Below are 26,837 nucleotides of genomic sequence, written 5' to 3' on the forward strand. Positions count from 1 at the left end.
GTTTACATGCACATGTACATATCGTGAGCACACCCTAGTTTGTCGAATTCACAAAGTGAATCTAAGTACAGGAATAGGGAGAAACTTCACCAAGAGTGGAGGGCTCCTTTCTTTCAACCTCCTAATTTCTACAGGCATTTCTTGTGATTCTGTACTTTCATTTTCCATTCAAATTATGTCACTTAAGAGATTTTTAGCCAGCTTAAAATAAGACAGGGAGCTTTTACTGATCTACTTAGAAGTTAGCACGCTCTGTGGTGTCTGATTCCAAACTTCTGCTACATAAACACAACAAGAGCTGCCCTGCCCTTACCCATGTACAAGATGACATCTGTAAAATGTGTCATAAATGTTCGCTATTATTTACCTGGGAAAAAATGAACAAGTAATTAGCATTTTGCTCACCCTGTGCTTCCAATTCTGATTCATCTACTGCTTCCCATTTGGATGGGGCCACTTTAAAAATGGGCTCATTCTTCTTTGAATCTTCAGAGGTATCCACTGTTGAAGCAAAGATTTGTACTATTAAGTAAGGAGCTACCCAATGAGAGAAATGCTAAAAAAAAATTATATTGTTCATCAATGATTTTTTTACATTATTTTTGGTGAGGCAATCGGGGTTAAGTGACTTGCCCAAGGTCACACGGCTAGTAAGTGTCAATCATCAATGATTTTTTAAAAATGTTTATCTCACAGTTTATTGAAGCTGTTTTAAAAATACATTCATTTCTGAAAATACTCTCTTCCCACCAACCTTAATGATTTGCAGGGCAAGTCATTTAACCTCTGCACCTCAATTTCTTCATCTGCAAAGTGGGAATGATATAACATCTATCTCACAGCTGGGTAGCAAAGTGGATGGAGTTTGGGACCTGTAGTCAGAAGACCTGAGTTCAGAACTGACTTTCAGACATTTATTAGCTGTTTGCCCTTGAGAAAGTCACTTAGCCTCTGTTTGCCTCCATCTCCTCAATTATAAAAAAAAGAGGAGAGTAATAGCAGCTACCTCCCAGGGTGGTCACAAGAAACAAATTCGATATTTGTAAAACACTTAGTACTGAATACCTGGAACATAGTAGGTACCATATAAATGCTATTATTACAAACTTGTGCTGAGAAGCAACCAAATGAGAAAAAATATGCAAAACTATTTGCAAACCTGAAACGTAAGAGAACATGGTCACAAAACCCCAGAAAATAGAGAATCTCCAAAAGGAGAGGGGAGCAGCAGCTAGGTGGCCCAGTAGATAAAGCACCGGCCCTGGAGTCAGGAGGACCTGAGTACAAATCCGGCCTCAGACACTTGACGCTTACTAGCTGTGTGGCCCTGGGCAAGTCACGTAACCCTCACTGCTCCACAAAACCCCCCAAAAAAACCAAACCACTCAAGTTTTTTCAAAAAAAAAAAAAAAAGAGAGAGAGAGAGGAGAGCAATAGTGTCCCATGCTACAGAAAAGCTGAGAAAGATGAAGATGAGGCAATCAGATTCGGCAACTAAGAGAAACACATACATGTGTCACACACATATAATGTACATTCTATAGGAAATGGATGCTTACTTCCAATACAGGGAAGAAGAGGAAGAACAAAGGTCTGAATTCCACTTCTGCCACTGGCTCTCTGTGTCTACAGTTCTTCATCTATCAAGAAGGTTAGACTGGATGATCCCCACCCCCTCTGGATGGGAATCCTGCACTTCTCTATCCATGCACAATGGCCAAGGCTCTGCATCTTCAAGTGGTAGAATGGCCCTAAGCACCAGAGGAAGGGACAGGCCCAGGCAGCAGGTCTTCCTAACTCTCACTAGCCAAGAAGCCCTACTTACATGTGTGCACATGCCAACAACTTTTAATTCCTATAACTCATTTACTACTGCGTATCTGGGCTCTTTTTCTTTTTTTTGGTGAGGCAATTGGGGTTATTAAGTGACTTGCCCAAGGTCAAACAGCTAGTAAGTGTTAAGTGTCTGAGGCCGGGTTTGAACCCAAGTACTCCTGAATCCAGAGCCGGTGCTTTATCCACTGTACCATCAAGCTGCCCCTCTCTTTTTCTTTTTAAGTAACAAACAAAATCCAAATAAAACAAAACATTTTCATCACAAAATCCTATGTAACATTATTCACTATTTTTATCTAAATGAATTAAGAATAATGTCTATTTAATTTTACATGTCCACCCATTTCCTTCTCTCCACATAAAAACAAAGGGGAAAGTTGCTCTTACAAGGCACACCATCGAGGTCATCATCAAGTGACTTTATGGGGACTCCATCGAGATCATCGATGGGAGTGGCATCGATAGGAATTCCATCTACATCTTCCAAGGGGGCACCGTCAAGTTCTTCCTCAATGGGAGCCCCATCAAGATCATCCGGTACTTCCTACAAAAACACACAGGCACATTAATGTCCTCCTGTATTTACTGGCTATTGCTAAGGCATTTACAGTACCTTTCACAAGAATAACAAGTTAGTACAGATCTACTGAGATATGGATGCCGATCACCACATTTAGGACAGGTCTATAGTTTATATTTCCCTAGAATACAAACTCCTAGAGGGTAAGGACCCACTGTCATTTTTTTTTCTCCAGGGATTAGTAAAATGCTATGCAGACAGTAGGTAACTAAAAAATATTTGCTGAATCAAATGATAAAGAGTATATATGAATTAAGATTTAGTCTACTGACAAAATGAACAGAAAAAGAAATGGCATGGTAAACTTTTTTGTACATTACTTCAAAAGTGAATTGGGTGGGTTCTGTTCAATGAAAATAAAAAGTTATAGAATGATCCCATTAAAACATCAGTTTAGTTAGAGCTTATCTTGCTCAATTAAAGTAATCATAAAGCTGTTCAAAACGGTAAATTCATCAGTTTAAGTGTGCCCAGTCTGGATTATGAAAGTCATATGTACATTCACACAAAGTTGTCAAATGCACTGTATTCTTCTCAATATCAAATATTAATTTTTCAAGGAAAAAATGTAGCTGGTAAATAAATCAATAATAACAAATATAACAATAATAACAAACCTAATAATAAGTCAAAAATTCAACATATATTTCTGGTTAGCAACAAGCAACATAAAAATATTCACAACATCAAGCTACAATTTGGTATCATTTTTAAATCCAAATGCTAACCTACCAAAACCAATTGGAGTCTTTCCATTCTTCAAGGTCCAACTAAGTTTTTCCCAACTCTGTACAATGGGAAAAGCTCACTCCCTCATCTGAACTACTTCTAATTTGTACCAGTCATTTGGCATCTAATACTTAATAATAGAAGAATGTTAACGTGCTGTCTTTTCACATGCCTATGTTACATGTCTATATTGTAAACTTTCACATGTTTATATTGTAAATTTCTCAAAATTCTTATGCTTGTTACATATGTCAATAACTAGCAGAGTACCTCATCTATAAGACATTCAAATATTTGGTGTAAAGATTTTTTCCAATCTTTTTATTTCAAACCCCATTACTAAAACAGTACCTAGAACCTTAATAATAAATGCTTGTTGAATGAATGATTAAAGAGGTCAATATTAATTTATATTCAAGATTTCAAATTATTAGTCCATCATTCTAAAAACTTCTAATCCCAATGTTACCAATAGAGTTCCTGGGCTGTTTCCAGGGCTAAAATTATGACTGTGAAGTAAGCTGTATTTTCTTTACATAAAAATAAGCTTAACAGGGGCAGATAGGTGGCACAGTGGATAAAGCACCAGCCCTGGATTCAGGAGTACCTGAGTTCAAATCCAGCCTCAGACACTTGACACTTACTAGCTGTGTGACGCTGGGCAAGTCACTTAACTCCCATTGTCCCGCCAAAAAAAAAAAAAAAAAATCTTTCAAATAAGACAAAGTAAAAACTGCCCCAACCTACCTATCAGCCTCAATCCCCTTTAGTAGGCCAAACAAAACTAAGATTATGGCCAAAGAGTCTAAGAAGACTGTGCTTAGTTCCCAGAAGTATCTGGGTGAGGAGGCTATTCTGGAGATGGCATGAGGATAGGGGAAGGACTATGCTCATCTTCCAGTTAAAGCAGCCTTAACTACACTGCTTCTCTGTTGCCTTGTCCCATCCCTACAGGCTGAAAAGATTACAAATTACTCTCTAGCTTGTGTATCTATTAACTTCCTGCCTGCCACTGGTGAATTCTCCTTTTCCTCCTGTTTCTGTGTTTACTGGCCCAATAAGCAACATCACAACCAGAGAAGTAAAATCTTTTTGAAATGAACTTTGTGACATCATCACGATTACCAATTCAAGACATCCAAAACACACACACACACACACACAACCTTCAAAGAAGCCATAAGGAAATAGCATGAATTAAAAGAAGTACATTTTGAAAATGTCTTGTGTTTTAACATTATTATTATTATTATTTAAAGGCCATCCTTTTGTAACCTCTATCATGTTGTGTTGCACTGCAACTGATCCTATTCCCCAAAAGACAAGCAGTGAGACCTACCTCTGTTTCTTTTTCTTCAATAATATTTACAAGTCCCAAAAATATATTTTGTAATTTGATCAAAAATGGTTCTGGATAAATTGCCCAGTCTTCCCATGCTCTGAAGCAGGTCATTACTCGTTGCTTAAAAAGAATAATTAAAGGAAATCACTAGTCATTTATCAAGAAAATTAAAAGTAAAGCTAGTACACTTAAATTGTGGCCTGAATCTCTTAAAACCCAACCAAAAAATGCAGTGTCTCCACCCTCCCCAGATTATGAATTCCCATATTCCTTAGCTCTGAATGTCAATGATTTGGATCAGAGATAATGGATTGTTTAAAAACAAATGAAAAGATAACAAAGAATTCATTATTTTAAAAAATAAAATAACCAAAAACATTCAGACCTATAATAAATTGCATATAAAGTCATTTGAAGCCACCTCAAGAATTATGAGGATGCTTTTATTAACTTTAAAGGTAATTCGAAGTGGGATATTCCCTAAGAAAAGACCAGTTGATTTCAATAAATAGCATCTAATGAACTGAAGTATCAAAAGGAGAATGTAAGAGTCTGCCTAGGAGTCTGGCAGAGTTTCTCCTATTAAAAGTCCCTTCTCTAAAAGTAGATACATATGATAAATACTATCAAGATGGTCTCATGAAATCATCTCTGCTAGATCCCTACTCATCTCCCTTCAACAAGAACATTTTCTATGAAGCATTAAAAACTGTTTTACTGCTTTTCCTTAAAGCTGTGATGTCTAAACTGAAGAGACACCATATATCACCATCACTAACAACTTTATAGCACTTTAAGACTGTCACCAAAAAAAATGGCATAAGAATGCTGAAAAAACAGATATCATGAGATGTTCAGGTTTTTAAGGTTCTATCAAAACAGCTAGGACTGATATATAGGATATATATATATCTATAACAAAATACAAAATTTATGCACATACCTTGAAGTTTTCAGACTGTAAGTGGCCTTGAATTGTACGATAGGTGGCATTGAGGTCCGAAAATATCTGACATAACTTTGTTTCAAAACTGTAATTCAAATAATATTATTTTAAAACTCTAACAGAAACTGTCATAAAATACAACTGTTTCTCCAACCTTGAAGTTTTCAGACTGTAAGTGGCCTTGAATTGTACGATAGGTGGCATTGAGGTCCGAAAATATCTGACATAACTTTGTTTCAAAACTGTGATTCAAATAATATTATTTTAAAACTCTAACAGAAACTGTCATAAAATACAACTGTTTCTCCATCCTCGTCAATGAGTACTTATCCCTATTGGCAAAAACTTAAAAACCAAGAACTAATTACTAAATTATACAAGCAACAATTGTAAAATTTTAAAGGACTAGCAGTATCTTTGAATTTCTGCACAAGTATTATCTCCTTAGTGCTACATATTTTAATTTGTGAAGTCCTTTAAGAGATGTTGCTTCTGTGATTCCTGCAACTCAAGTCACACTGGACTCAGTGAAGGAAGTTTGGTCTTCCAGAGTACAACCGTGGACGAGTTCATAAACAATGCTTTATTAACCCCATTTTACAAATAAGGAAACTGAGGCTCAGAGTTTAAATTATCAGACTGAAAGTCACACAGCACTGGAAATAGAAAATTCAGGACAAGGACACAAATCTTCTGATTTCTAGTTGTGTTCCACTACACCACAAAAATCTTAAAAGCATAACTTAATTCTTTAATTCAAGGAGTGGAAACAGTAAATTATAATCAGTACTTAACACTGCTTCAGTCCCAAGGGAGCAATGCTCCCAGACTATTTGAAAAGAATATCATCGGCCTACATTGTTAAAATAATTTTTATAAAACACAAAGTTTTGTCCTAAACAGAAACCTATTGGCCTAAACTTTTCAATTCATTTTTTTTAAAAAAGACAAGTTTTATTCTCATAAGGGAAATAGGAAAATGTTTCTAAAACCTTCCTGTTTCACTTAGTGGGAAAAGGAAATGAAAAGAGTAAGACATAATAGAAGACAGCGGATTTGGGGGTTTTCTCATGAGTAAAATCGAGTGGTTGGCCGAGAAGATCAGCTGTCTGTTACAGCTCCAAATCGTAGGATCCCACCAAAAACATAAAATGGAAGCCGTTGATGTAAAATCTAATATGACTTATTTAAGTGTACCTTATTTTAATGACTACAACTGTCTTAAAAGTCTAGATACCTCACAGACCCATATTAGGACCAACTAAATAGAATAAGTGCCAGAATAATAGTATTTTCCAAAACAATGCCCTAAACTTTTGCAACTCCGTATTTATGAAACAATACAAAATTTAAATTATTTTTAGAATGGGGATAGGGTTAAAATAGTTTTGATTATTTAAAATACACCTTTTGTGGAGTTCAAATTTAATAAGTTTGTGTCTTTTGTTTAAATTACAGGTATAAATTACTATACTTACAATTTTCTATAATATGAAGCATTGGCAACTTTTGCTGAAGAGTTATACAATACATCAGAAACCAAATATAATCTGGCAATCTATAATACAAAAAAATAAAAATATGATGCACAATGATGGCCATAGCTAAAATAATTTAGTTTGCTCAAGGTCAACAACAAATCTGGAACAGGACATAACGCTTCTTCCATCAAACAGTGACAAGAAATAACAGATAATCCTGTTTACTTTCTAGTGATTTGTCAATAAACATAAAAACGTGCTCACTACAATTATATTTTCATTGCACAAGGTTTTTTAATCTGACGTGTAAAAGATAAAAATTGCCTGTTCACAATTTACATTAAGTGTGGAAAACATGAAATGTTTTCCTTAAGAGAAACAAGTTTACAGAGCAAAACAGAACTTCCTTTTTCACAAAATATTTCATATAATAAAGAACTACAAAGAATTTAGATCTGACATAAGATTTCTAACTCACCACCTATCTAAAAGCTCAAGAAAATGATCGTACACACCTTTTTAGGCAGTGGTGTTTTCAAGATGGACAGTGACTCAGTAATACAATCCACTATTTCTTCAGCAGCTTCAGCATTATTAAGACAGAAAACCATTGCATCACCGATATCATTTTTCCGAGGAGTTAATCCACGTAAGATTTCTTCTAATTTATCTCTCTGCCTGAAAGAAATTTTTTTTCAAACTGTAAATACTGTCATTCCATTGGAAGGCAATATTCTTGAGGGCAGGGGCTATTTTTTATTTTCTTTGTATCTCTAGCACTTAGTATAGTGCCTGACATAGAGCAGGTGCTTAAGAAATGATTGTTTACTTGATTCCTAAATGCCAAATACTTTCATATAACTTAGTCCTACTTATAAGCATTAAAATGTCACTTAGATGGCACTATGGAATTGTCACCTAAGTAAATATTTTAACATCTATAAAATACAAATTGTAGTAAAAAATATTTAGAATGATACTACCTGATAAATGTATTTCCTAGATAAAAGCAACAGTGATGAATGCTAAAGTCAAAAATAATTTAGACTAGGGGCAGCTAGGTGGCGCAGTGGATAGAGCACCGTCCCTGGATTCAGCAGGACCTGAGTTCAAATCCAGCCTCAGACACTTGACATTTACTAGCTGTGTGACCCTGGGCAAGTCACTTAACCCCAATTGTCTCACTTTAAAAAAAAAATTTTAGACTAACCCCCCTGAAAGCTAGCTCCTTCCCAGAAGCCACACTCCAAGGCAGCAGAGAAGCATGGACAGGAATCAATTCTCTATCTTTTCTTTCCTTCCTACGTAATATCAACATTATTTGTGTGTTGCTTCAGTACTCCCTTTGGCAGACAGACCAATGGGATATAAGAAGTACATCTGAATGAGCCAACACACAAGAAAAGGCAGATTCACTGATACCAAGCTCAGAGTTATAGATTAAGCAATAAAGGTCAGTGCCCATGGCCTTGACACCCCCCCCCCCACCAGGCCCCTTTCCCATTTGGTTGACAGAGCTCCCTGAATATCTAATCAAGAACAATAAAGCCCCAGGCGCATCATTTTACCTATGAGTCTCAATGTCCTCCCCCCTATAAAATAAGAGGGATAGACTTATCTTCTAGCTGTAAAATCCTATGATCCCAAGTAGCCACAGGAGCCACCCTCTACTTCTCAAAACAGAACTCTAGAGATTTTTGGTAGCCCATTCCTTGCTCATCCCTGTAAAAGCAACTTCTCCTAATCCTGTGAGTCTTACAGAAGCAGAAAAGGTTTCTAACAAACAATCATATCTTAGACATGGACTTGAAATAGTATCCAAAGGCTTAGGGACTGTAAGTGATAATGACATGGGGCTTACAGAAAACTGTGAAAAATACTTGTTCCCCCAACCAAGACCTTTTGGTGCCCCCTTGCATAAAAAGGCATTTTCTTTTTTTTCTTGTTTGTTTGTTTTTTACAGGGCAGTGAGGGTTAAGTGATTTGCCCAGGGAAATACAGCTTGTAAGTGTCAAGTGTCTGAGGTCAAATTTGAACTCAGGTCCTCCTGAATTAAGGGCTGGTGCTTTATCCACTGCACCACCTAGCTGCCCCGAAAGGTATTTTCTAATGTTGCAGAAATTAACTGGCAGAGAACAGGTCAGACTAGGCTGATACAACTAAGGAGAAAAAAGAATGACAGAAGTTTTATGGTCACTGTTCCAAGAAGCTTCTTGGAGCAAAGGGAAAGACTACAAAATGTGTTATTATAGTTGCCTTATAAATTAAAATGCCTGTGTGATAAAGAGGCTCTGCCTGGTACCGAGGGATAACAGGACCATACTGCCTAGAGTTGTAAGGGAGGGATCATAGGTCAATCTAGTCCAACCCTTTCATTTTACAAGGAAGCTGAGTGAGTTGTCCAGGAATGTTGGCAATTAATGAAAGAGCTGAGACTTGAGCTCCTAGTTCGTTCCTGTTCACACAGCTTCCCCTGCTTTGGCTGCTGCTCTTGTAGACATGAGGCCAACTGGGGATAGCTGTAATTCCTGATGTGGTCATGATCAATCCCATAAATTTTGAATTTACTGAGTCTGATGCAGGGCCCCCATGGCTATGATGTTCTCAGCAAGGAGCTAAATTGTAGTAAGAACAATCAAGACTAAAGTTAGTGAGACAATGAAGTACAGAAGACTCTAGGCTGGATCTGAAGTTAGAGAACCAAGACTCAGTTCCTGACTCCAGCACTGCCTAGAGCTGTGCCTAGTTTCAAGTCAGTTCTCTCTCTGCTCCCAGTTTCCTAATCTATAAAATAAGGAGCTTGTACTAAACCAGATGTTTTTCAGGTCCTCTCTACCCCTAAATCTATGATCTGATCAGTGGAGCAGTGCAGAATCCCTTCTTCAAAGGCTCACATGTAATCCATCAACGTTACATAGGACAGTGACCAGCATCTTTCTTATAAGCACATGCTTTACAGGCAGAAGAGACCCGAGGTCATTTGGTACAATTCCATCCCCTCCCCCTCCCCGTCCCCCTCCCTCTTCCCCCCACCTCCCCTCCCCAAGATAAGGTAACTTCCTGAAGATTCAATGATCCATAAATCATCACGCAGTGGCAGAGCTGAGATTTAAACCCAGGTCTTCTGCCTCAAACAATTGCACCATGTTGCACTCCACTAAAATGAAGACCATTTATCAGAGAAGCAGGAGAGGCTGATGGCAAACATTACTTAGTTCTTAGTTGGGCAGGGGTGAAGGTGAAGTGGATGTGAGTTTTCTTTGCTCTTGACTGGAGAGGAGGGGAAAGAGAAGCTTACTCTTCTTTAAGTGCTCCTTTCTTGCTAGGTTCCTCAACAAAAGCCTCTGTCTCTTGCTCTTCTGACATCCCGTGCAAGTATGGATTTAATGGGGGTGGCCTCCAAAAAGATCCATTTTTGAACATACGAAAATCTTCTGTTCTCCATTTAGTTGGAGCATCTCCCTAAACACCACCGAAATATAGGACAATTAGGTCTGGCTTTACGTAAAGTCAAAACTAAAGTAGAAATGTATTCTACTTGCCTGTAGAATTGAATAAAGCTTCCATCTATAGTAAACATGGGCTGGAGTCTGGTTTTCAAATAAAAACCTAAAAAAAAAACAGTTTAAATTTCCAATTGAATGATTTGACTATTCTTCCCAAATAAATGTATATATAAATCAGAGATGTTTGACTATTGTAAAGATACCATGAACAAGACCTGACACTGAAAGTGAAAGTAGTAATTCCCCCCACCCCGACCTGATCTCATTATCTTACCAACAACAGTCATCATACACAAATACATTCTTCACAAAGGAATAAATTTTAATTTAGTCATAAAAACTGCCCTATTCTCAAACATTTGTTCTAAATTAAATCTAATGAAATAAATCAAGCTATTCAAAGCATCTGCCCAACAAGTAATACCTTATCTGGTCATCACTATCCATTGAAGTGTGTTCTCTAAAATTCAGCATACAGAAATTGAAGGACAATGGACTTGAAATCGAAGAGAGTCCTGAGGGGGTCATCTAATTCTATCCCCTCATTTTACAGATGATGAAACTAAGGCCCATAGATGTTATCTAACTTACCCAAGGCAACACCTATAGTAGGTGCTAGGGCTCACAACCAACATTCTTTCAAGTGAACCACACTGCCTCCTCCCAAATAATACCCTGTCACTGTTCTTTTCCTCTCAAGGCTGGTTTTTTTTTTTTTCCGTGAGGCAATTGGGGTTAAGTGACTTGCCTAGGATCACACAGCTAGTAAGTGTTAAGTGTCTGAGGCCGGATTTGAACTCATACCCTCCTGACTCCTGGGCCGTTGCTTTATCCACTGCGCCACCTAGCTGACCCCCAAGGCTGTTTTCAAGCCACTATGGAGGACATTCACTATTTTGCTCCCTCAGAGTAACCAAATCAGAGGTATTTATCCTCTCATAACTTTTTACTTATAAAGACTTTACTGAATCTGAGGTTCTTCACTTGGAATATATGAATTTCTCTAAAAAGCATTTTGGTAAGCATTATTTCAGTATAATTGGTTTCTCTGGTAATTCTGTGTATTTTATTTGCATACATTTGAGGTGTACATAAGGCTCCTCAGACCACCAGATGGGTCAATGACACAATAAAAGTCAAGAACCCCTGCTCTGAGTCAAAACAGTTATGTGATGGGAACTCAGGTTTTATCTTTTAGCTGCGGATATAATGAAGCTGCTTAATTCACTCATTTGTACCAAACACAAAAACTGCAAACATATCTTTATCCTCTTATCTACTGAAATCTCCCTTTTCCTATTTTAAAAATATACTTTTGAAACTTAAATTTCAAATATTAATCAAGGACAATGTATATAATATAAGTAATATACACCCACCTGAACATAGGATTGTTGATTTCTCTATTCATAATCATGGCTTCAAACATTGGTCCTTCACGTACAACAAACTCTATCATTCGATGTATCAGTGCGAGCAAATTCCTATAACAACAACACAGTTAAAGAAAAATGGATTCAGACCTACCACTATATAAAACTATACTTCACCTAAGTTACTTTAATTGTGCAGGAAACGATTATTTTGCTGACTAATACAGAATTTTATACCAGGTAAAGTAATTTGGAGCAAATGTTAATGCTTTGCATTATGGGGAGAAGGGGAGGGCATGGTAAGGGGAGGGGAGGGAAACCACAACACATCCTGATAATATTAAAGAGTAAATTTTCTGAAATGTCACTCCTAATTTTCAAAACTTGACTCAAAATATTACTATGAATCAGGGACTAAAAAGGAGGAGTATTGATCATTTATAAAAAATTGAAAACTGAAAGCTTACAAGCTATCTTACTAGTTTTACAAGAAAATATTACTAAACTAACATCAGATAATGCAGAAGGCAAATGAGTTACTTTTATCATTTTGTATGTAGCTACTATCATATATGGCTACAATTTACTAAAAATTCAAAACTACCAGGTAAATAAGCATATGGCCAGATTTAATAAGAAATCCACCTAATTTCCATGGTACAGAAATTTTAAAAAACAAAACAAAACAAACATTTATGAGCTCTACACATCATTGTAGAACCAAGCATATATTTTTCTGGTTCATACAAACCAGATGGAATTATTATTGAATCTGACCCTTAAAGAGGCAACATCCCTTTGGTCAACAATACAAATAATATACATCTGTGAAATGAATGAAAAATTCTCCATTTTGTAGATGAGGCTTCCAGCTTCAATAGTTTGTAGGTAATAAAGTCATAAATGAAAGCAATACCCCATTCTATTAAAAATACTGCCAAAAGGAGCAAATTATAAGTTTTTCCCAGGTTTTAACTTAAATTTTTCAAGCATCTGGGCTAAATTTCGAAGTACTGCAGAAGTCCTTTCGCCTCTAAATCTGTTTGTCAAGTCTGAAGAACAATTTTATTTCTTAAAAATCTGACAATGGGTCCTAAAATTGTCAGATACAACTCAATTTACTTTTGAAATTTTTTAAGTATCAGAATATAAAGTTAGGTAAAATGAACTCAGCAGTCTCTTGACCGAAACATTAACAAATATTAATTGGGAAAAGCAAAAGGATATTGGCTCTTGGTATACTGTAGACATAATTTATTTACCCTATTAATACTGCCAGAACAATGTGTTCTTATATCTGCTACAACACATTTTTAAATGTAGGCTTATTTTAGAAATTATCAATTTATATGGCTTTATATCATTACCCTGCTTCAGAGTACATAATTATAATCACCAAGAGATAAAATTTTATTAGCTTAATTTCTCACATTTCTCAAACAAACCTACTTAACTGGACACTAAAATATTTACAAAAGTGGGGAAAAAATTAATTTAAGATTAAAAGGAAAAAAAACTTCTAATCTATAAAAGATTTAGAACTAGGAAAAGGGTTGACTACCTAGATTTTTAACTATTACTACAATGTTTTGGCTTTTACAATTAAAACAAATGACCCAAAGCATCCCTTAGGTTGATAACCTATTCTAGAAGTTATCTGCAGAGAAGTATTTACTTCTTTACAAGAACAAGAACCCTGCAAGAACATGTAGTTCTAAGTTCAAGTACTGAGAATATTTTCCATATTCATATAGTTAACAGTATTCTTTTGGGTGGGGTAGGTATAAGGAAATGATAATGAAATTATAATTCAATTTCCTGCTAGTGTCAGCCATCTTAAAGATAGGGGAAATGTGATTCCCATCATCAAATGTTCAAATAGAGTCTAAACATCCAGAAAACTCAGGTAGATTAAATTTTTAAAAAACAAAAAACAAAAAACCACTGTAAGATAAACACTGGCAAATCCAGCATCCTAAGTGGAAATTGGCTTATTAATTTTAAACTAGGGGTTTATACTAATAGTGAGTCTTGAGACTTTTTCACCAAAACTACACTCAAGCAATTAGATTTTTTAAAAAGAAATAAACTGAGCCATACACAGATACTCCTCTCCATAAGCTTTTTGAAGTACTGCAAAAAGACCTCTCTTTGAATGCTAAATAACTTTTAAAAACTATAGTTTTAAATAGGCTTGCAACTTTGATAAATACCTAAACATTCATGATCAAAAATTTAAATTGCTTTCAATAATTTAAGTAACTTTTTTTAAAAAACACACTAAATCTGATGATTAGCTCCTTCTGGCACTAGCCTAAATTTGTGCTTATTAAAACAATTTTACTCAAACTCCTTGCCCTAAAAATTGTGTTTAAAAAAAAAAACTGTTGTTCTTATTATTTTTAAAAAAGGGACTGTTTTACAACAGAATGAAAACAGTGTAGTACAAAAAGATAGTTTAAAGTGCATTATTTAAAAATGTCAATTATCTTACTCTGGGCAACAAAAAAAAACAAAAATGTCTCTCAGTTATAATAAAACCACATTTATTGGAGTCGATCGTACCAATGTCTGGTCAAAAACTGTATACTTTCCCAATCCATCCCATGATGTTTTCCTGGTCCCCCGCTGCCGCAGACAGTTCAGCTGGTGTTGCTCACCAAGGCCAATGTCAAAGAGAATTTGGTATTCTTTTGTGTTCATTTATTATCCAACCAGTGTTGTGTTCCTGTGTTTGGGAAAAGGCTTAGCTTGACTGAGCAAGAGCGTACCTAGAGAAACACCTCTGCTTTTAAACACTATCTTTATAGAGAAAAGGGGGCGAAAAGAAAAAAGAAAAACAAAGAAACCCAACTATCTTCACAGTGAAGAACTGCTTCCCCTGTGCAGTGCTCAAGAATATAATTAGATGTTTTTTTAAATCACTTAAGAGATGTACAAAATAAATCTATAACTCTACCAAGTTCTCAACCAAGGTGGCACATTAAATGCATGTAATTCAGAGAATTACAGAAAATTATATAGCACATGAGGTAGAAACATCACACAATCTAAAGCAACCACAGTATGCCAAAAGCCCATTGAAGATTTACTCTTCATACCATTTGACCACCATTTTCAAATATAAGTAACTACATCCTCCTCTACAAAAGCTATAATTCTGCATATCATACTAAAAGGGAAGAAAAGTAGTGACAAAATTGCAAAGTACAAATTATGAATTAGTAAAATTCCCAATTCCCCCCATAAGTAAGAGGAAGGAACCATTGCTCAGTCAAGCATTACCTTTTCCTCAACACCATTTTTTTAATTCAGAAGGGGATATTTTCTATATTTAGATCAGTAATAATAAAGAAAAACATGTACCTTTCTGTTGGGATAACCACTTTGACTATGGCTTGCGACAGAGTCTGTATATGAAGTCACATCAGATAATAAACATAGAATATGTGAGTATTGTTAACAAGTAACAAGCAAAAATATACATATGCATTGAAAATACTACACATCTAATCATAAGTTTTGCAGGCAATCACTGCTGTGAAGTTATACACTAAGCAATTACATATATGCAAATGGATGTGTTCAGTGAACCATGAATGTTCACTAAATGCCAAGAATCAGAACATTCCTACCAGAATGCACATCAATGCCCGGAATCGGTACTACACTGAGAAGGCTAAGATAAGGATTTTAATTTGTGAAATCATTAACTGTTTGCCTTGGACCGTACAAGTTTACTACTTTGTTCCCAAGCCTTTAAAACCAGCCCTGTCATTTTAAGTGTAATTCATTAAAGAACCAACAAATTCTTATAACTGTAAATTAAGTTGGTTTTATGTTTATAAAAAAGTAAAGAATACTCACCCTTCAGTATGTTTTTACTATAGTTAGTTGCTTTAACAAACCACACATACCCTAAAAATATTCTGACACCTAGTTGGTCCTTAAATATTACATCAGCTAGTTGCCATCTAAACAAATCAACTATTTAGGAGGTCATTCTAATTGAAAACTAAGCCAACTGATTACAAAGTAGAAGTTTCTTAAAACAAAATAAATTTAAATACTGCAAAAGTAGCACCTAAATAATAAACCTGAAACAACAGGGAATAAAGAGGGAGAAAAAATAACTGAAGGTTGGAAAAGTATAACTAGATTTAAAGGAGTGACAGTAACAAAAATATGGCCTGATATTGCTGAGGCCTCATTTCAATACTGGGATTTCATGGGCTAAGGCAGGGAACAGACTATATGTATCTTTAAGGGTTACCAAACAGATAAGCACACACAATTCTATAAAATTGTAGAAAAGAAAAACTACCATAAGATTTAGTATTTACAAATTAGATGCGGCCCTATGTACATTTTTTAAATTACCTTCTCAAAATCCTCCTTGCTTTTAGGTGGGGGTAACATTGGAGCATTGGGGTTCTTTAATCTCTCTCGAGGCTGAGCATTGAAAGGCAGGCCAGATGGTGGAGGAGGAAGAGTGTGTTCCATCATAGAAGGGGGAATGTATATTGGATGTGGTGGGATAGGTACAGCTTTGCCCCACCCTAGTTTCATTTCAAAGGACATGATCATCTTTCCTACAATAAAGAAAGCATTATTTCACTAAATCAAGTATTTCATATTGCAGTTGGATTTTTTAAAAAAGTTGTGGGTTTTTTAATTTCAAAACAGTGGAAAGGTTATAAGGCTTCTGGATGGATCAGTGCTACTTACCATTTAGATTTTTCAAAGCTCTCTCAGCATCTCTTCTATTCATAAAGGCCACAAAACCACAATTCCTTTCTCTTGCTCTTTCCTCATCTGTTCTTGGCCACATAATTTTGACACTGGCTAATGGTCCAAACCTCCCAAATTCTTGGCATAACATTTCTTCATTCATCTAAAAAAGATGAATACACATTTTTATTCATATGAAAACTCATTAATTCATACTATGAATTTTTTTTATAGAGAATTTGTAACTTCCTTCAAATGGGTCAAATTCTGTTACAATGAACCTTAAAGGGGCACTGAAACAATTTTATTATGAATGAATTTTGTTAATCAACAACTAAAAATCACATTCCCAATCTGTAAGATCATAATATAGTTGTTGCACACTCCAGCTTGATTCAGTGGGGAAAAGTCAACAGCATTTATACAATAAGGCAAGGGGAAAAAAACCCAAAGCAAAACGACTTTTCACTGTGTGTACTTATTCCTTCATCCCTACCTGCTTTCCTCCTTTCAAACTTCTAGGGAAGGAAGTCATTTTATTGTAGGAGGTGTCTTAGTAATTAAAACTATTTTTATGGTAGATATTTAGACTGTTTAAGGTAGAAGGGAGACCAGAAGGATAATAAGAAAAGGGACCTAAGAAACACTCTAAAATATGGATATCAACAAACATATAAAAGGAAAGTAACAAGCATAATATAAGAGGCAAAATTTACAAAATATCCCTTATTCCTTCTCTAAAATTCAAAAGTAAGGAACAATCCTGTGATGGAGGTAACTGGACAAGACATAATAGACAATCAGCCAAATAATGTGCAAACAAGTTTGGTCATTAATGTAATAATGATATCACTGTGGGGGCAGCTAGATGGCACAGTGGATAGAGTACCGGCCCTGGAGTCAGGAGTACCTGAGTTCAAATCTGACCTCAGACACTTAACACTTACTAGCTGTGTGACCCTGGGCAAGTCACTTAACCCCAATTGCCTCACTAAAAAAAAAAAAAATTATATCACCGTGAAGTAATCTTAAGATATAAAATTTAGCTGCAGTGTTTCCAACTCCAAATTAATGGTATACTTATTAGAGCAATATTTAATATAATAAATGAATATGGGGGGTGGCTAGGTGGCACAGTGGATAAAGCACCGGCCCTGGATTCAGGAGTTCCTGAGTTCAAATCCGGCCTCAGACACTTGACACTTACTAGCTGTGTGACCTTGGGCAAGTGATTTAACCCCCATTGCCCCGCAAAAAAAAAAAAAAAAAAAAAAGAATATGGGCACTCTCTTGGAATTTGCAATATTTACTGATATCCATTACATAAATAGCAGAAAACAAGTTGTTGTGGATTGCTCCTAGAGACCCAAAGAATAAATCACTATTACTAGAGGCTATTGACAACGACTTGTAAAATATCTTTTCCCTTTAATAACAGAGTTAAACAACACTCTTCAAACAAATATCAATAAAAATCTGTCAGAAAAGCTGTTGTTGCTTCCTTTTCAAAAAGCACCAATGACATCACTATGTTCATATTAAAAACGTTTTTGTCTCACTATCTGAAGGGAATTATGGGTTTTTTATAGGGACATCTGACAATTACAAATGCTTCAAGTACACATTCAATGATATTCCACAGTACAGAAATTAACTGCCTCAAAGGTTAACCATCTACTTTTTTAGATTCATAGTTTTCTTCCAAAAAGAAATATGCAGCAATATTCAGCTTAGGTCTATATTATTACCTGTGGGTTAATGTTTCCAAGGTATAAATTTGTGGTACTTGGATCCCCCACATCATGTGAGCCAGGTGCGTAGTCATCAAGGACTAGAACGAAAAAGAAAAAAGATTGTAACTCTCAGAATAAAAACACTGTTCAGAATTAGTACCATGTAAAAGAGCAAGAAACTATATTACCACCAGATGATCTATTTCTTCGGGAAGGTGCGTCCACTAAAAAAAAAAAAAAAACAAACAAAATAAAACATCCTTACCTTTGGTTAAATTATTATTTTATCAAAAACACTTGTTAAAGTAAATTTTACTTACTAGAACGACGCTGGCCATCTGAATCTGACTGAGGGGGTTCAAAACGACTTAGTCTGCCTTTTGTTTTATGTCTTTCATCACGCTCTTCTTGAATTCTGTTGAAAATATTTTAAATCACTAGCAATGAGTCAAAAAATACGATCCTAACAATGATTTAAAAAATTACTCATCCGCTATATTCCAGTAAGGTAACTTTGATTACTTTCATGTTGGAAGATTTTTAGGAACTTTTAGGAACTAAAGAACTTGATTACAAACTACAACTGCCATACAAGACAGACCAAATAACTGAGTCCTTTCATTATGTTCAAAAGCAACTCCTGCCAACTATACTACTAATATCAAGCCTGAAACAGAAGAAAAGTTACAACTATTGAATTTATTGGGTCCTCTCCTGATTTTTTCCTCGAAGAGGAATACACTTTTCCACTGCAAACAGGACTCCGGCCATAAGGTAAAGCATTTTAATACAACCCACATATGGGAAATTGCAAAGAGGCATGACTGTGAATTTTATTACAAGTTCATTTTCAAACCCTGCCCCACAAAACATAATTGTAAAATCTCAAAAGGAAAAAAATCCTAATGACAGAATATTTGGTAATAACTAATAGGTATACTGTGTGGGCCTTTCCTTGTATTCTCAAATATCTATTTGATATACCTATGATAGTTATTCTCCACACTGTAAAACTTACTGTTTTAGTTCTTCTTTGAAGAGTTCCAAATTGCTCTTTTTCTTTTCTTTCTCCCCTTTCTTCAGTGGCTATGAAGGATATGACAGGTTATGCTTCAGAAAATGGAAGGTTTAACAAAACGAATGGTTCAATAATTACACCATTTCTAAACCATATTTACCTCTAGGCCACTGATTTCTTTAATGTCACTCACTAATAAGATAATGCTGGTAAAAATAAAGCTTATAATACTGTCAAATATCTGTATCTAAAAAAAAAAAAATTTGACCCTATTCTTAAAATAATGGGGTAAAAGAAAAATTTTAGCCCAATACACCTGAAGTATCTTGCTATTTTTAAGAAACATACCAAAACTCATACATCTAAATAAGTATTGTGATCCAAAGCAGTCATTTTGGAAGATTATATACTATCCAAAAGATACTGCTTAATATATTTTTGCATCACCTCTTAGAATTGCCTTCAAAGCCAGTTTAGACAGTAAAAATGCACCAAAATATAACAAAAATCAATCTCATTACTTTATCCTGGTATCTTGCTTTTGACTAAAAAGAATATATTTACACCATGTTTGATCACTCTTTTTATTCATTGGACTTGGCTCCAGGTGACTTTTGGCTATTTCCAAAACTCAATCCACCGTCAAAAGGTTAAAGAAATGCTACTAATGCATAGATTCAAAAGAATGCACCACAGGCTCTGAAGAATATTCCATATGAGGAATCCCAGAAACATTATGAATAATGGGAGCTTTTAGAACACATGTATTATTTCCCCCACTTAACTTTAAAGGGCACAATGCTCATTTATATGTAAAACATATGGTATGTTTGTATAAAATATAGCCAATAATCTGTAGGTATAAAGTTGCAACCAAGCATTCTTAAAATACACTAACTGAAGCCCCAACCACTGGATTAGTATCAAATGTGTGAACATTAAGAAAAATGCAAATCCTTGTGCCATAGCAGTATGTCTAAAAGAAGCAAAAGTAGAAACTGTTCACTGCTTAAAGCTTGTCAAGGGTCATGTGCCACATGCTAATATATTATAATCTTCTGAATGTGAATGCTATTGGGTTAGAAAACGCCAAAACTCACCACCTCCAAAAAAATACCAAAGTCCTGCTTACAGTGGAAGTACAGAAAGCAGTCTCAGCAAGGTCATCCATATAAACACGAAAGGTCAGTGATTTCTGAGTATGACTTACAGGTTTTTTGGTTTCTATCACAAGAAGGGATGGTGGCCTTTCATTGGAGGACTGATTTGGTGCATTCTTTTGATCTGCAAATCGTGAGGATGGCTTGTAGATTTTGCCTCGTTTTTCATCTGTTTCATGTTCTTCTATAATTTAAGAAATTGGGATAATGCTTAATATATAGTAAGTTTCAAACCTGTTTTTCAATCAATCAACAAGCATTTGTCAAGTACCGACTATGTGCCAAGCACTATTCCAGGTGCAAGATATGTATTTTATTAAGCTGAGAGGACAGAAAAGGACATTAGGCACACCTACCAAAAGCCAACAATATTGGTTAAACAATTCCAATTCTAAGAAATATATTGCTTGCTCATAACCACTTTACTGATACTGCAAGAATAAAACTGCTTAAACTTAATATATGTTGGCTCTCTCACCTATAATTATTGCAACATAAATTCCAATTCCATTAACAATGACTGACATATACAATGTCCAAGGCATGGTGCCAGGTTGGCAGAGGGTTTGAGGGTATGGGAGAGATGGGAATAGAGAAGATACAAAGATGAGTTAAAACAGTCCCTGCCTTCAAGGAACTTGCAATCTAGTAAGAAGAATAAGAGCTATAAACATTAACTATAAACAAAGATAAATATGAAAGTAAACAAGAGATACCAAAAAAGTTCTAATTCCCCTCCAAAAAAGGAAGGATTGCATCTGATTAGTGTGGTAAGGTAAATAAAACAAGAAAAGTACATGAGGGAAATGTTATTTGAGTTCAGCAAAAAAAAGAATTTCAATTTGCTAAGATTTGCAAGGTGGTGGAGAAGAGCAGTAAAGTAAAGTACTGAACATGTCATAGAAACAGCAAATAAACCAGTTTAGCTAGAGCACTGAGCTCCTAAAGGGAAATAGTGAGTTACGGTAGAGAAAAGGTAGAAATCAGATTGTGTTGGGCCTTAAATACCAACCTTAAAGAGACCAGACTTTGCCAGTTTAACCACCTTAAATCTCTCTACTAAATATTTACAGAGAATTTTTGAAAAGTTCAAACCAAAAGGCACCATGTGGCTGTTTCCTTTTCTTACTGTCTGTACTTTGGCCATTTCCTTTTTATTATTAGCAAATCTACTAGAGGGTACAAAAAGGGGAAAGAAATTCTAATTAGTCTCTTTTCTTCATCTGTTACCTCTCAGAAAATACAGAGGGGGAAACAAATTCATGTATGAGTGAAGCCTGGGGATTATTTATGGAGTTCGGTGACCCCTTTCACAACTTCAAAGTACATTGTAAAGCTAGCAGGATTATACCATGTGTTCCTTTCAATTTCCTACTTTGAGATGAATCTGAAATTACTGCTGATTCATTAATTTGAAATAATATATGTGGGAAAGCTAAAACTAAAAAGTTATGCTCTGGCTGTATTCCAATAACCATGGCTATCTCTTCATCAGGGTTCTAGCCAAACTCAGCAACTCATCTGGAATGCTGTGGCTTTGAACAAGTCGCCTGATTCCACTGAGCTTCTGTTTTTCTCTAAAATGAGTATTATACTAGTTGTAAAGGAAGCATTTTGTAAACTGTCAATGTGCTTTCACTAAAGTCCCCCTCTGGTCTCTTTTCAGAGCATCTACATGACCCTGGGTATTTGAAGGCTCTACACAAAAGCTTTGCTAAGTTACAGAAAACTTATAAGGCTTTGCATAAAGACATTCAGGGATGGATTGTGTTTTTCATTTGAGGACTAGCTCAGAAAAGTAGAAGAGGCTCATGAGGAATGAATTAGCTAACAATGGATGAATTTTTTTTCAGCCACCTCAGCTTATTAAGACTACTGACTGAGGCATGGGGGATGATGATGTGGAATTCACTAGGAAAGTCCAACTCCATTAACTACCAAAGCATAGAAATTTAAGTTGTTGTCCTTCCTGTTCTAGGCTTTAGACAAGTTCAAGGTCATTCCAGTCATTTTATGCTTTAAACTCTCTCAGAAAAATTATTTGTGTTAACAGAGAACTGAGATTCAATAAAAAGCCAATATATAATAATACTAAACTATTTTTTTTTAAACTAAGAGGCAATGTGACTAGAAAACTGGGCTTAGAGTCAGGAAGGCATAGGCCCAAGTTCCACCAACCTAGCATAAGGTACAGACATATCCTCAGTGCCCCTGGGTGTAACCTTAAGTTGAAACACAAGTGCTGAAAAAGCTTTCACACACTTCAATTCTGAGCTACCTAATCAAAATCTACGGTGACTGCTAAATAATTAGTTACCATATTCAAACATACCTTTAGCAGCATTAACCACACCACCTCTCACAAATGTTTTCACTTTATTACCATCACTGCCTTCAAAAGCAGCAAGGAACTCTTCATAAATTTCAGCAGCTGCCTTCTCATCCTCCTAAATAAGCAAATTTAACAATTCAGCGTGTAACTAACAGTTTAGTGTGTGGCTTTCCTACTGTAAGTGATCCAGATACATAGTAGCAGCTGAAATCTTCCATCCCCAAGCAGGAAAAATAATGTTGTCTCCCCACCAACTGCTGTGCAGTCAGTTGCAGAAGTTACTAATTGGGAGTAAAACTATGCTTTCAATTATCAATGTAAATTCTGTTTTTCCATACTGAATTAAACCTCTTTTTATGCATGCCCCAACTGCAGAGCTGGACCTCCCCACCTCAGACATATCACAGTCACAAGCAGAGATATCAGGTCAGGAGAAGGTAACACAAATTACCTTCTTCTTCAGTTCTTCTTGCTCTTTCTTACTCAAAGTCCTTTTAGCTGCGCTCATCTTCCCGATGCTAAAAGCTTTGAGCTTGTTTTCCAGAAGTGGCTATGCAAAGAAAAACAAGGTTAAATGTTTATATAAACAATTCTTAAAATACCTCTTTTCAGAACTGATGTCTAAGTCCCAAAGAAGTTCTAACCAAGTGAGGCCGCCACCCTGCTCCATGCCATTGGACAAGGTCCTCCATGCAGGGAAGGGGACCTATGCTTCCCTCTGGTCTTTCACTCTACACAATGAAAGCCCGTGGAAAGAAAGAGAACCCTCAGGAAGATGCAACAGGAGTGAAAGGGGAAGGACAAGGAAGAATGGTGAACTTAGAAATAGGAAGGAGAAAATGAAAACAAACTTCAACTTTAAAACCTTTCCTATATCAATGTTTTAAATATCACAAAATAGGTTCTTCATTTTAAATCATCAATTTGAAATTCTAGAGAGGGGGTAAACAGTAGGCAGGAAAACCCCACCTCTTATACTCATACACCTAAAAGGATTTATAATGAAATTTATGATATACCTAAAAATATGAGAAACACACACACACACACACTCCCTTAGCAAAGATAAGAGATCTTGAAGTACTGTACAACACACAAGTGATTCAGTACATTTTCCAATGTATTGCTCAGTTATGCTCATTTTCTTCCTCTTCCTTTTTTTGCCTTTTAAAAAAATAGTGTTTGCTCTGTGGAATGACTGAGAGGATAATGTGGGCAGGAAAAATATATCAATAAAAATTTATTTAATTTTTTTAAATTACAATTTGAAAATACTGAAATCTCCTAACTACTTAAGATAAAGGACCTGAGTTCAAATCCAACTTCAGACACTTGACACTTACTAGCTGGACCCTGGGCACGTCACTTAACCTTTAACCCTCATTGCACCCCCTTCCCAAAACACTGTAGAACATAAAGTGACTAAATTAACTGCAAAGATTTTAAAAGCCAGAATCATTTAAAGCCATTATCATTTTTACACCTGGATGAAATGTTTCAGTTACAGGGAATAAAAAATACTTAATAGCAATAAGAAATTGTTTACTGAGCACTGTCCTTTTATTTTAATCATCCAGTTATAATAGTGGGTAATCTTTGCAACCATTTCCTTATCAATAAAACAAAGTTAACCAATTATTCTAATGACTTGATATATGAGTACCTAACAACATTATCATAAATCATCTTGGAAATACTTAAATTGATAGTATAATTTGTATGTTTGAAAACTATCTTAATGATGTCTTTCATAAAAGATTAATCATAGGAAAAGAAGATATTCTGCAATCAGTTGCTATTTCTGACTTGAAAATATTTTTTAAATTTCAATTTAGGTATGAAATTCCATTTTTATTTCTTGAAAAGAAAAAAACATCCGTTTGTTCATATATACTCTGACTAGAACTTCTTTCTCAAGATTGCGTGCATCAAGTGTATCCTAACCACGACTGGCAAAATTCTGCACCACAGATGTCAATTAGATACCACCTTACTTTATTTTCTCTTAAACTCCATTTTGTTCCACTTGTCTCCATGGATCATTTGTATATTCACCCTGTTCTTGACTTTTAGCCTTTTTTAAAGCAGTTCTTAGTCTCTTCCCAATTCTCTCACCAAAGTAGACCTTCAGGCTACAGCAGGAAAGGGACATCATAGAGCATTTTACAACTGAGAAAACTGAGGCCCAAGGAGATTAAGTGATTTGCCCAATATCACACTAAGTCATAAACATCAGAGGCAGCATCTAAGAGACAAGTCCTCCAACTTTCCAAATGGTGATTTAATAATCATTCTTTCCAGGAAGGGACCAATTTACAAGCCATCTCTCCCAACATGTGAGTGCACACACCTCTGTTCCCTCATCTAACACCCCCTTCCTCTACAACAAAACCTAATGCCTGCCTTGTTAAGGCCTCCCTGGATGAACCCATCAGCAAAGGCCCAGTGTGTGGCAACTCAGAGGCCAAACCTGAGCAAGAGAACAAATGAACAGCAGAGAGTGAGGGATCACTCAGCCAACAGTCTGGCATTCCACATGGAGAGCTTCATTCCTCTTGGTCTACAACGTCTTTATTTCTTAAAATATAAGTAACAAAAGGAAAAGGATGAACACTGACACTGTGATCATCCTAATCTTCAGTTTATACCTTCTAAGTACTAGGTGACCTTCAGGTAAAAGCAAAAAAGGAGACAAGAAGGGATGAAAAAGAAGGGGTGAAGGGATACCAACAGAGAAAGCCAAATGGGAACAAAGATAAATTTTGTGGATAAAGTCTTTGACTTGACCCAAGTTGGAATCAAAGCTCTAATCACTCAACTAGTGGCATGATTACAAAGCAATCAAATAACCACTCCAGGCCTCAATTTTCTCATTTATAAAATAGGGACAATAGTGTTGTGATACACTGATAGATATTCAGTCCAATAAGGGACCCTCGTTCAATGCCTTTCCAGCTTAGGAAAACATGTTTACCCTCTGCTGACAGTCTTTGAGAACCTAGAACCTGTCACATCAAGAAGCATCAAAATGGGCTTTTAAGAGAGGCATGCCCAGCCATGATACTAAAAAATCATCTTTCAAATCATCTCTGGGACATATTCCATAAGCTGCTATCCCCTGGATTTATATATTTTTTAAAATATTACTCTGAAGTTTTCCTAGATTAATCACAGGAGAATTTCTTGCTTTCCCATTACCTGATCTAATATAGGCATGGACATACTCTCCTTGATCTCTAAATCCAAATACACATTTTCTTCTTATCCCCAAATTACACTTACCCTTGAATAGCTAATATGCTATTTGTAATGTGACTGGTATTTTACTGTAGTTATTAAATTTCTTCCAGGGGGCCCCCACCCCGGGGCAATGAGGGTTAAGTGACTTGCCCAGAGTCACACAGCTAGTAAATGAGTCCAGCATCTGAGTCCAGATTTGAACTCAGGTCCTCCTGAATCCAGGGCCAGTTGCTTTAATCCACTTCACCACCTAGCTTCCCCTAGATTGTAACTTCTAAAGAAGGAAATAGATCTAGGTAGTTGTGGGGGAAGGGATTTGTTTTTACTTTTACATTAAACTTTGATATCGAACTATACACAAAGTGATAGTTTACAGCTAATCAAAAGTGATTTCAATATTATTTTGAAAGAGCTTTTAAATCATATTGACATCAGTTTGAGGGGCCAACCATAAAAAAGTTGGTTTTTAGACACATGTTCTGCAAGCTAATTAGGCCAGGAAGAAAAGGAGGCAAGGGTTCTTGTTTTCTTTAAAGGTAAGAAATGGCCCCTAAACTATCTGTATAAGTAAAAGTTTGTTAATATGTATGTTTCAAATAAATCAAGTCTGTTATCCTTAACATTTCATCAGAAATTAAAATCGAAAAGCTCCACTAACAAGTTAATGTAAGCAAAATAGTATTCTTTTCAAAAACAGGATACATTAGAACCACACATGTTAAAACAAAACAAGACTGAGATAAAAGTTTTAAATATAATGAACAGTATGAAGAATTTAAAGTGAATACCAATTCTATAACAGAATAAATGTTACACTCCTACATTATTTT

At 35.7% G+C, this 26,837-nt stretch overlaps 1 protein-coding gene across 3 annotated transcripts in view; it reads right to left on the reverse strand.

Moving 5' to 3' along the window:
• LOC122746492 (U2 snRNP associated SURP domain containing) overlaps positions 1-26,837 on the reverse strand; it is a 97,719-nt gene that overhangs the window by 45,843 nt on the left and 25,039 nt on the right. For 2 of the 3 annotated variants that reach the window (XM_043992128.1, XM_043992129.1), the window contains exons 4-22: positions 23,219-23,317; positions 22,768-22,882; positions 20,486-20,619; positions 19,276-19,343; positions 18,578-18,672; positions 18,446-18,481; positions 18,273-18,355; positions 16,522-16,687; positions 16,174-16,385; positions 15,160-15,203; positions 11,800-11,904; positions 10,457-10,523; positions 10,213-10,376; positions 7,430-7,592; positions 6,912-6,991; positions 5,588-5,675; positions 4,485-4,607; positions 2,224-2,380; positions 406-501 (exon numbers count right to left, since the gene is read on the reverse strand). In XM_043992128.1, the coding sequence (XP_043848063.1) occupies positions 406-501; positions 2,224-2,380; positions 4,485-4,607; positions 5,588-5,675; positions 6,912-6,991; positions 7,430-7,592; positions 10,213-10,376; positions 10,457-10,523; positions 11,800-11,904; positions 15,160-15,203; positions 16,174-16,385; positions 16,522-16,687; positions 18,273-18,355; positions 18,446-18,481; positions 18,578-18,672; positions 19,276-19,343; positions 20,486-20,619; positions 22,768-22,882; positions 23,219-23,317 (2,095 nt within the window). The remainder of the gene's footprint in view (positions 1-405; positions 502-2,223; positions 2,381-4,484; positions 4,608-5,587; positions 5,676-6,911; positions 6,992-7,429; positions 7,593-10,212; positions 10,377-10,456; positions 10,524-11,799; positions 11,905-15,159; positions 15,204-16,173; positions 16,386-16,521; positions 16,688-18,272; positions 18,356-18,445; positions 18,482-18,577; positions 18,673-19,275; positions 19,344-20,485; positions 20,620-22,767; positions 22,883-23,218; positions 23,318-26,837) is intronic. The other variant, XM_043992127.1, reaches the window with a different exon arrangement.

This window comes from Dromiciops gliroides, chromosome 3 (assembly GCF_019393635.1).
Source record: "Dromiciops gliroides isolate mDroGli1 chromosome 3, mDroGli1.pri, whole genome shotgun sequence".
Lineage (NCBI taxonomy): Eukaryota > Metazoa > Chordata > Mammalia > Microbiotheria > Microbiotheriidae > Dromiciops > Dromiciops gliroides.